Source organism: Alligator sinensis, unplaced genomic scaffold (assembly GCF_000455745.1).
Source record: "Alligator sinensis unplaced genomic scaffold, ASM45574v1 scaffold180_1, whole genome shotgun sequence".
Classification (NCBI taxonomy): domain Eukaryota; kingdom Metazoa; phylum Chordata; order Crocodylia; family Alligatoridae; genus Alligator; species Alligator sinensis.
In genome coordinates, this window is record NW_005842640.1 from 355,802 (window position 1) to 367,572 (window position 11,771).

General features: G+C 42.8%; 1 protein-coding gene across 4 annotated transcripts in view; it reads left to right on the top strand.

Moving 5' to 3' along the window:
* Positions 1–9,572, top strand: part of SNAP91 (synaptosome associated protein 91) — a 142,994-nt gene extending 133,422 nt beyond the window's left edge. For all 4 annotated transcript variants that reach the window (XM_025215311.1, XM_006033520.3, XM_006033526.3 and 1 more), the window contains 2 exons: positions 6,473–6,575; positions 8,142–9,572. In XM_025215311.1, coding sequence (XP_025071096.1) covers positions 6,473–6,565 — 93 coding nt within the window. In that variant the 3' untranslated portion in view covers positions 6,566–6,575; positions 8,142–9,572. The remainder of the gene's footprint in view (positions 1–6,472; positions 6,576–8,141) is intronic.
* The last annotated feature ends 2,199 nt before the right edge of the window (positions 9,573–11,771 follow it).

An 11,771-nucleotide genomic window follows, 5' to 3' on the forward strand; every position in this document is an offset into this window, starting at 1 on the left:
ATTGTATCTCCTGTAACCTAGTTGCGTTCCCCTCCTCACCCCCATCCTTCTATTGTTAGTCCCTCGCTCGGGCAATCCGTATTTCCCTACCGGCTTTGTCATCTTTTTTGGATTCACAAGCCTAAACATCTACTAATAAAAGTCAATATGATCAAAATGGATTAATCCATGGCTGACCTAATAGCCTGGTCCAGTGGGGGTGATTTTTGTCCCCTCCCGTGTTTGGCGAAATAGCCAGACTTATCTATCACCACCTTACTAGCCCGGTGACTTCGCCTGCATTATGGCTAATTAATAAACTTACAGACAAGGGAAAGCGAGTTGAAACAAATAAACAGTTTATTAAAACACAGGTAAGTATCAACAGCAATGGCAGGGGAGAGGAAAGAAGAAAGATAGCACAAGTAAACAGATCTTATCCTATTATAATGAAACCCTTAACAATCCTACTAAGCACACAGATGTGTGGATAGAGTGACTCAAGTGACTTTCACCTGTGACCAAAGGAATTGGATCCCTATTCCTTTACACACTGAGGAGAGGGGCAATATTCACACAGGAGCATTTTGAGCCGCTACTTTATGTGCAAGACACACCCAGGGTAGAAAGCCTGGAGAGCTGACTCAAGCAACCCTCAGCTGCAAATCACCGGAGGTAGGAGATGGAAGTATACTGGAGTTAGATTCTGGTGAGGACCTTTGCAAGGCTCTCCAAATCAATGGCCTCTGCTGATGTGATCTCCATTGCTGGCCTGGTCACACAGAACACAATGTAGGCCAGGCAACAACACCAGGCAATCAACAGACATGACATCATACCAGTCATCCACAAAGCCACCTCTGCTACTTCCATACACAAACACTACCTTTGCCTCTCACATATGCCACATATACTCACACCCTATCCATACACCAGCAAGCAAACCCAAGCATATCTTTGGCCCTGAGGTTTGCACTGGGTACCATTTTCCAGTGGCTTCCAGATATTGTTGCGCATACTCTTAGTCTAGAGGTGAGGGAAGGTTCATCTTCTGACCTGCTTTATAGAGGCTAGGTGATGACACCACAGACTCGGAACCTTTTTGACTCCAACATAAGCACCTGGTGGCCTAGCTATAGGAATTAATCAGTTTCCTAATAAGGAATTTATCTTCCCCCACACCACTAATCCATTCTCATTCTCACTTGTTCAGAAGCAGAGAAGTTCAAATGAGGCATGTAGTCTTCCACTATGTTAACCATAATACCCTTTCACTTCCTAAGACAACTGCATTTCACCTGTGTTTCTATGTGATTCTAGGCAAGTCACTTTAAACTTCTAATAGGAGGAATACTAGATATCTCATCTTTTCTCTTTGAGTGCCTCGCTTCAGATCCTGGGGTCTGACTTGATGAGCACTCGTGGCTGCAACTGAAGTCAAAGGGAGCTGCTGTTTGAACATTTCAAGTGCTAAGTAATATCACGTCTTAAACTGCCAAGGAGCCAATACACCACTGTCATCAGCACAAATGCTCTGACTCTTGATGCTGTCAAAGAATTCATCCTTAGTTGAATGGCAGGGTTTGGCAACTTTTTGGGCAGTGTCAGAAACAGCCACAACCTTGACTTGTAAGATGTTGGTATGCCAGGGGCAAATGACAGGGGAGCCTCCCAATCCTTGTGGCAGTGCAGCCCCACCCCTTCCCCAAGGCAGGCATGCCAAGCAAAATGCTTTTGTGTGCCACACTCTGGTATGCATGCTGAGAGTTGCATATGCCTGTTCTATGCCAACCTTCAAATAATCTTTTCTGGTGTTCTGGAAAGGTCAACTCCAGCAGCATACTTCTCTCGACCAAATGCATGGAACAGTGACTCACCATCACCAACACCCTGTTCCACCAGAAAAATGGGCACAAAACGTGGCAACACCCATGATCCAAGTATTGACACATGATTGGCTACATCATTGTTCATGCCCACAAGTGCTAAGGTGTCTGCATCACTTGAGCTATGCTAGGAGCTGACAATTGCTGGACCAGTCACAGACTCATCTGCTTAGTTATGTCAATCAAACTGGCTCCTAAACAATGGTTGCAGTAGAAACAATGCCAATTGAAGGTCAGAGGACACAAGGACCCAATCATGCGAGACATCTTCCACCAGCACCTCAACAAAAACCAGTGAATTCCAATTGACAACAATGGGCCCTCAAGGCCACTGTCATCAGTGCATGTGGAGATTCCTGGATTCTCTACCAGGAAACATGAAGACCTGGTTTGATGAGAGTGACCAGAGATCCACGAGTTGATCAACTGCAAGTGTAAGGCCTTCTGTTCTTGGCAGAACAGTATCAACTCCCAGCAATAGAAATTGAATTGCCAGCAAGCCAAGGCAGAGATCCAAAGGAGGACCTGTAATGTGAAGAACAGATGGTGGGAAGACAAGGTGAAGGAGATTCAACATCTTGCTGACATCCACATGTGCTGTTTTTTCAGTGCTATCAAAGCACTCAGGGACTGAGTCACAAAACCTGAGAACAGGTCACAAAATGCTTAGACACAGGAGTCAAGGTAGATATCATCTACCTAGACTTTTAAGAAGGCCTTCAATATGGTATCATATTCTGTTCTCATAAATAAACTGATAGGCTGTGATATAGATAAGAACACGGTCAGGTGGGTGGCAAATTGACTTAGGGGTCGCACCCAGAGAGTGGTGGTGGATGGGTTGATATCGACCTGGCAAGATGTTGGCAGTGGAGTCCTACAAGGCTCAGTCCTTGGACCGGTGCTATTCAGTGTCTTCATCAGTGACTTGGACAAGGGCGTGCAGAGCACCCTGTCCAAGTTCACAGATGATACCAAATTATGGGGCAAAGTTAATACACCAGAGGGTAGGGAAATTATTCAGGCGGATCTGAACAGTTTGGAAAAATGGGCAGAATGAAATAGGATGCAGTTCAACAAAAAGAAGTGCGAAGTGCTGCACCTGGGCAAACAGAACCACCAACACTTTACAGGCTGGGGGATGACCTTCTCAGCAGCACAGCAGCAGAAAGGCATCTTGGAGTCATAGCTGACTCCAAGATGAACATGAGTCGTCAATGTGACGAAGTGATCAACAAGGCTAACCGCACTTTATCATGCATTAGCAGACGCATGGCGAAAAGGTCCAGGGAGGTGATGCTTCCCCTCTATGCAGCAGTGGTCAGGCCGCAGTTGGAGTACTGCATCCAGTTTTGGGTGCCGTACTTCAGGAGGGATGCGGAGAATATTGAGAGGTTTCGGAGGAGGGCTGCTCGTATACTCAGAGGCCTGCAGGCAAGGCCCTATGAGGAGAGATGGAGGGACCTAGATCTCTTAAGCCTTCGCAAAAGAAGGCTGAGAGGTGATCTTGTGGCTGCCTATAAATTCATCAGGGGAGGGCAGCAGGGAATAGGAGATGCTCTATTTACTAGGGCAACCCCTGGAGTTAACTAGGAACAATGGCCACAAATTGACGGAGAGCAGATTGTGGTTGGACATTAGAAAGAACTTCACAGTAAGGGTTACCAGAATCTGGAATGGGCTTCCAGATAGTGAGATGGTGCTCTCCCCTACCTTGGGGGTCTTCAAGAGGAGACTGGACAAGCATCTAGCTGGGATCGTCTGACCCCAGTGCTCTTTCCTGCCCAGGGCAGGGTGTCAGACTCAATGACCTACCGAGGTCCCTTCCAACCCTAACAGCCATGAATCTATGAGACTCTGTTGTTGATGAGAGCGTTTTCAATTCCATCCCACAACACCCAGTCAGAGACTATCTTGGAATCCCTCCAACCCTTGACAAAGTGAAAAAAGTCATCAAGTAGATAAAGAATGACAAGGCATCTGGAGCTGATGAATTCCCTGCCAAAATCTTAAAGGAGGTGGGAAAGGAGTTCACATCACAGCTCCTTGGCCTCCATCTTAAGGATCTGGAATGGTGAGGAAATTGTAGATGACCTCACGGGCTCCATGATCATGATAATATTCAAAAAGGGAGACAAGTCTGACTGTGGAAAATACGGAGGGATCGCCTTGCTGACCACCACATGAAAGATCATTGTGAGAACCCTTCTGAACCATTTCCTTCCACTTGTTGAGAATCTCAGTGTAGGTTTAAGGCATCAAAAAGCAGAACTGACATGATCTTCACAGCTGCAGGAAAATGCTGGGAACAACATTAACCTCTCTACATGGCCTTCTTTGACCTCACAAAAGCCTTCAACCCTGTCAGCTGAGAAGCACTGTGGAGGATCCTTCTGAAGTATGGATGCCCACCGAAATTAGACACTATTCTTTGCCTGCTTCATGACACTATGCAAGCAGTGGTTCTGAAAAATGATCCATCACAGATCCCTTTGAGGTTAAGACAGAAGTTAAGCAAAGCTGCATCATCGCTGAACACTCTTCTCTGTTCTTTACCATCACACTACATCTGATCACCAACAAGATTCCAATTGCAGTAGAGCTAAATTATCAAATGGATGGAGAGTAAGTTGTTTAATCTCAGCTGGTTCCAGGCCAAAACCAAGACCTCCCCGACCTCAGTCATTGAACTCCATCCATCATGTTGATGATGCTGTAGTGTGTGCTCACTCGGAAGCAGACCTTCATGCAGTCACCAATGTCTTTACTGAAGCTTACAAGAAAATGGGACTGACACTTAACATTCAGAAGACTAAGGTCCTCTGTCAGCAAGCTTTTAATGAGCAGCCCCAGCCCCAGTAATTCAGATGCACAGTGAGACTCTGGAGAACATTATTTCCTGTACCTCAGAAGCCATGTCTTGCAGAAGGCTGACATCGATGAAGAAATCCACCATTGCCTCAAAGGCACAGGTGCCACCTTCGGACACCTGAGGAAACGCAAGTGTTCGAAGATCATGACAACAGATCCGAAACCAAGTTCATGGCTTATCAAGCAGTTGTGATCCCCGCCTTATTGCACAGAGTTGACATGTGGACAGTGTGCAGGAGAAACCTCAAGTTGCTGGAAAAGTACCATCAACACTGCCTGCAGAAGAGCCTTTGAATCCAGTGAGTAGACAAACACCAATGTTGGTGTCCTCTTGCAACCAAACACCATGAGCATAGAGGTGATGATCATCCAACATCAACTTTGCTGGGTCAGTGATATAAACTCATGGGAGACCATAGCCCAGCATCGCCACAAATGGAGGCAGTTTGCTGCAAGGTTCTTAGTACTTTGAAACCTTACAATGACAACAGGAGATGGAAAAAATGGGAGTGGTAGAAGCAATGTAGTAGATAAAACCATGGGGGGACCCCCACCAGGCCCCATCCCTAGCCTGCTCCCCCAGCCTCCCTGAGCATGTTCCAACCCCCACCCACTCTCCCATCCCCATCAGTGGCTACCCTGCCCAGCCCTAGTGTCCTGGCACTTTAAAAAAAAAAAAAAGTCCTGTACTCACCATGTGCTGCAGCACCTGTAGGGGCATCTGGGGACTTGTGGCAGAGCCCCCGTGCAGCAGGGGGCAGTCATGCGAGTGTGTCCGTCCCCCCAACCTGGCAGGAGCCAGTGAGTGCGGGGTTTTATTTTTATTTTTATTCGTTTTAAAACACTGGGATGCTGGGGCCAGATGGGTCTGGGAAAGTGGGCAGGGGATGGAGCCTGTTCAATTGGGCAGCGACTGAATCTCCAAATCAGATTCAGCCCAATCTATTCAGGACAGGTGATTGGATTCATCAAATTGCTGTCCCCTGAATCGTCCAAATCCAAAGCGAATAGTAGCTGCTTTTGCACAGGCTTAGAAAACAGCACGTGATTGTGTAATGGGGCTATCATAATACATGTGTACGAAGAGGATATATATTAAGGTTGCACAAATGTAAATATTGCTGTTTCTGAATCCTTGGTCATTAATTTTTTTTTTTTTTCAACCTTTGTTCTTTCTACACAGTGGATTTTTTTTATTTTATTTTTTATATTTTATTTCTTTGTGGGTAATGTGCATAACAATCCATCTTGCTCTGATGCTCAGTTGACTGCAGTTTTGCTTTGTGTCAGTAAATACTAATCACGATATTCTTTAAAGCAACACTTTGTTAAACACCTTGTATAATCTGTGAATTGATAAGCTTGCTACAAAATATTAGTTAATATTAGTTGCTTTTTTGATTGGGTTAGTAATCCTAAAAAATATTCTATGTTTTAGTTGAAGAAATTGCTTTGTTCAATAGACATATGAGGTACTGTTGACTATAGGTATAGACTAACCTTTTCAGGTGCTTGTTTAAACCAAAAACTAGTATTTCATTAAAATATCTGCACAACAGTGTGACACATATAGTAGAATTCAAACAGTATTTGAGTAAGGTGTAACCAAATTTGAATGCACTTTCTTAACTGTGAAATCCAATTTTGTGCTTCTCTGTGTTGACTAAACCAACCTAATGCTAGTGTATCCTTGTCTGTTTTCCTTTACTGCTTTCCTTGGCTGCTGTGTGGTTTAGCTCTCTCCAAGTCCTACTCCCGCCACTCAGAGTCCCAAGAAACCTCCAACAAAGGACCCGTTAGCAGATCTTAACATCAAGGATTTCTTGTAAACAATTAAAGGTATTCTGTAGCTATGTCTGACTTTGAAGTTTCCTGTGCTATGTATTAGGGGTGTGCAAAACAGGCCCTATTGGATTGGATTCAGCCCAAATCGGGGACAGTGATTTCGATTCATTGATTCAGATCACTGTCCCCAATTCAATTCAGCTGAATCCAAATTAGAAGATTCAATGCTGACTCAGAGAATCGGCGATTTGGCCATAGACACAGCTTTAAATGTTTTTTCTACATACCTCAAGGTACCAGGCATGGCTCATGAATGCTGCAATGCTGTAGAGGATGGAGTGTCTCACAGGAGCTCAGAGGCCCCCCCCCCCCGCCTGCTCAGCAGTGAACCCAGAAGTGGACTAGAAGTGCTTCTGGTCTGCTTCTGGGTCTGCTGCCAAGCATGCTGGGAACATCCCCCCACTCCTGTAGGATGCTCCATCCACCCCAGCATTGCAGCATTCACAAGCCACCTAGTACCTTGAGGTATGTAGAAAAAATATTTAAAGCTGTGTCTATGGCCAAATCACTGAACCTTTCCAAATCTCTCCATATTGATTTTGGAGGGTTCTGATTCGATTCAGAGAGATTAAGGAGTCTCCTGACTGGATTCAGAGATTTGGCCACCAAATCGGGCCGAATCTCTGCCAAATCGAATCGGCAACCAAAGCGTCGCACAGCCCTACTATGCATCTGGTTTGCAACAGTTGGCTAGTACAGTACAAAATGCTACTATAAGCATCCTGTTTGTTTGGGTTTTTTTAATGTTGATTGGGAATATGTATTATTTACCAGTTGCAATTTTATTTTTCTAGAAATAGGAGGTACAAATGTAAAGCTCTTTAATTTGCAGCAAAGGGTCAAACTGGCTATTTGTTAAAATTAACAGGCAAAATTATAGAAAAGTAGTCCCATCATGACCTGAGAATTCGTTAGGAAATTTGCTATATTCTTGTTAAAAATTTAAATATCTTTAAGATTTTGAATTTGTAGCAGTGAAATTTGTAAAAACCTGTAACTAACTTCTCAGTTTTTCTTTATTCATTCAAATAACTATCATGGAAATGTTCAGTTTTTAAATGTTAACGTCTTACTGCATTGTGACGCTGACTTCATTTGACGTGAAGGACTGGTATTCCCTGAATCTGATATGAATGACCCTGCCAAAAATCACAGGGAAAAATCTTACTGTTTTAAGTTACATTGGGGTTGTCTGCCAATAATTTATCCCAAGGTAGCTGCTTGCTTAAGGTCAGCAAGTTGTTGTTTGCTTTCCCAAACATGTCATTGAAAGGTGCGGCTACCCTTATGCACCTGTCCACTCAATCCTGATGTAATGTGGGTAAGTGTACAAAAATGCTGTAAGTTACTTTAGAGTAAACATGTTGTGTCTAAAGCTAAAGATTTGTCACTTCTTTTGGTAAAAGGGCACGCTTCGTGTATGGTTTTTAGAAATGACTGGAATGTTATTTCTCCTATACTGAGTTTATCTTTTAGGGGTGCTCTGCAAACAACTTTTAATGTACTTCAAATTCTTGTGTAACACTTCCCTCTAACTCTTTCTTTTTTTTGTCTTTACAGCTGCATTTTTTCTGACTGGATACTAAAAAAATGTGAGTTTGGAGTCTACAAATAATAGTTTGATGCTCAGAGTTTCAAAGTGAGCCACCAGTACCAAACCCAGTGCTTATTCAGACTCTTACTTCCAAAACGTGTAGCACAGCTGTGAAAGTGAACATTAGGAATGTGTACTACCTTAGCTGTTACCCCCTACTCTCTCTAAATTTGTGTACTTGGGTTATTTGTGTTTTACGACTTAAACAATGGATGTATGTTTCCGATGCCTTCTAGTGCTTTTCTGCACCTATTCAGTGGGGACAGATTATGCAGCTGTTGTGTGGTAAGCCATTTGGAGCGATGTGTCTGTGTTTTTTGAAGGTTTCAATGTATATAACTTTTTGACAAACACCTGAAATTTCCCTAAGAGTTCAGTTTCTCCTGTATCTGTTTTAAAAAAAAACAACCCTAGTGTGATGATACCGAATAGTAAAAAAGCACTTAACTATGATAGTTTCGTGTGGAATACATTTTTCCAATCACAAGAATCTCAATTGTTGTGAAAAAAGTTTTATTTTTGTGACACTATATATGTTAAGATATAATTTAAAGTAATATAAAGGTAACATTCCATGACACATACTTCTTTCAAGTTATTTACAAAGTATGAAAAATCATATCTGAAAATACCTTATTTATCATTTGTTTTTTATTTAAAATGTATTTTAACTGAGTTTTTGCATTTAAATTGGCCTATTTATCAGTTCTTGCTAAATGCACTGAAAATAAGTAAAGGGTCAGTTTCTCTCCAAATAGCTTAAAAAAAAAAAAAAAAAAGGCAACCATTGTACTGGCATTAAGAGATTTTTTTTTTAAATACAGAAGCACTCTTTGGCATATCTGTAGTCAACATTATCACAAGTGGTGTTTTTTTCATTTTTATTTATCTCGTATGTACATCTGTTAATTTAGTGCTTACATGTGTACTCCTTAGACTAGCATTTTTCTCCATTCCCCAACCATGCTGTGAGTAGCTTTTGTACTATTTGTGATTTAGGTCTAATACTGATCCAGAGAACTACACCCTTTACTGTACATATTGTGTTTCTTTGATTTTTTTGTTTTGTTTTGTTTGTTCTCATACTGTTTTGTGCTGATGGCTTGGCTTAAGAATTTAACTCTAAATGAAGTCACTGTTGATCAGTGTTACAAGTGGCTTGGCAGCTCTCTGTAAAAGCATATTGGATTGGAAAGATGTTCACTTAAGTCTTTCAAATTACTATTTAATCAATGTATGGTACCATTAAAAGTGGTTGTATCTGAATTTACTGTGGGGATAACATACACCATAAGGGGGGAGAGTTATATAAAGCTAATTTCAAAATGGCTCTTTGTATTTCGGTTTAAAAACCCAGTGCATGTATGCCCTCTGAGATGATGCAATAAACACCTTGATCAAAGTAAATATGATCATCAGTTGTCTCTAATTTTAATAAACGATCCAAGGTTACAGCCACTAGTTAAGGCTTTTGCTACGTTCTCAATATACTACTTGTTTTAAGGGCAGGCATTTGGGGGTGGGTAGTTTCTAAAAATGTTCAGTGTCACTTAAATTTCCTGTCCGTCTTCTTAATATCTCCTATTCCTTTTTTCTTTGTCCCTTTCTTCCCTTTTTTAAAACTATTTACCTTATTTGTTCCTTGAAGATCCACCCAAACAAGGAAAAAACATCTAACTTCTGAAAAACACATTTTGTATCTTTTGCAGTCTCTCACTAGTCTATATAATGTACAGATGTTTGATTTAACCCAGCAATTGTTTGTAAACTTGACTGTCTATTCAACTGAAATACTGGATAATGAGGTAATGAAGGAAACTTTAATATTTCAACTATGGTTCAGAGTTCCCTTCCTTCTCCCCTGCCACAAAACAGTGTGATCAGCTAATCACTGAGATTTTAATGGTTCTTGAATTTGCTGCCTGAAGGTTTAACTCAATAGTTTTCATCATTTTAGATGGTTTAACTAGGCATCTTGCTGTACATGTAGATTCCTCTTTGAAGAGGAGGATTAATACACAAATGCAACGCACTTGATTAGTCTTAGACCAGGAGTTGACAACCCCAGCCCATGGGCCACATCCAATACACAGAACCACTGAATCCCTCCTGTGGAGCCTGAAGCTGTGCCTGTGCTGCTGCTCCTGCGTTCCCCAACCACCCTGGTGTGGCGGGCCAGTAGGGGGTGCGCCTGCGCTAAGCCACCCACCTCACTGTGCCCAACCACTTTCCAGGCTCCGAGCGCCTCCCTGGGAGCGCCTCACGTCTACCCAACTTCCTTTCTGGAGCACACCCACTAGCCTGGGGGTGGTGCTGCCATTACCCAGGGTCTGGAGTGATCCTGGCACTCTGCCTCCTGGGAAACAGGCCTAGTAGCCCTTATGACCTCATTTGCCTGGTCCAATGGAGACCAGCACCTGTTGGCTGTCAGCCAACCAATTTGAAATGCGTCACTGGGCAGACTGGCAGGGTATCTAGCTCCTTCCTAGCCAGGTCAGTATTGCTTAGAACAATAGGGAGTGTAAGCCCCTCACCCAGGTATGTGATGCCAGTCACATAGGCACAAGGAGCAGGTTTCCCCCTTCCTTCAGGAATGTATCCAACTTAGGTTACCTAGAGAGATGGGATGTCTGCCCTCTGCAGGGCCCATGTTAACCAAATTGTCACAGAGCAGAGTTTTTTTTCTGCCACACCTGGTCCCTGGCTATTGTGTGAGTACAGCTTCTAACCAGTGTGGAGCTGCACATTCTGTCCACATTCTTGCTGTGCTGCTGCTTCTGCCGCGCTTGTCTGCCAGGTTGTCTGCTGCATTGTCTGCGTAATACTGCTGGGTTGGAGGTAGACTTTTGAGGGTTCATGCCTGAACAGGTGCAGCAGGACCAGCAAGAGTAAGGCTGGAGGGTGGGCTGGGGTGCAGTCAAGGACTTTGGGGTGTGGAGATGAGTAACAGGTCCCTGGTGGCAGGGCCAGCACAATGTCAAACCATTGCTGCAGTCCACAAGGTTGCCAACCCACGATTTTTTTTTTACTGACAACCAATCTTTTTTACTACGGTTGATGTTAAACCCCTTAATTTGAACCCAGTCCTTCTAACTGGGGTCTGGCAGCAAGGCAGGGCCTGGCAAAAGAGTTGGATTTAGTCTAATTTATGATATATGAACATTACATATATCAATAAAAACATACCAGTAAAAATTTTGGCTGTCATTAAAAAGCAGTAAAAAACCAATTTCTTGCAGTGGCAACCCTGGCAGTCAATAAAATAGGTATTAATTCCTCACTACCCTACAAAGAGGAAGAAAAAATGTATTGCAAAATTGTTAAATGCCTGTAAAAGGTACCCGAAAGATCTCAAAATATACAAATTCTGCTTCACAGAGAATTAGTGTCAATGTATTCATTAATATCTCTGGATTAGAAACCTGCTACCTAAGTGTGCTGGTGTCCTTATATGATACTATAACACTTTTTTTCAGTAATAGTTAAACTACATCCTGACCCAGCTCTTTTGGAGCAAAAGATGGTCTGTCACAAAAGAATCCCTTCCAAGTGATCAAACTAAGCTTTAGGTGAGGGGGAAAAGTGTTTTCCTGCTG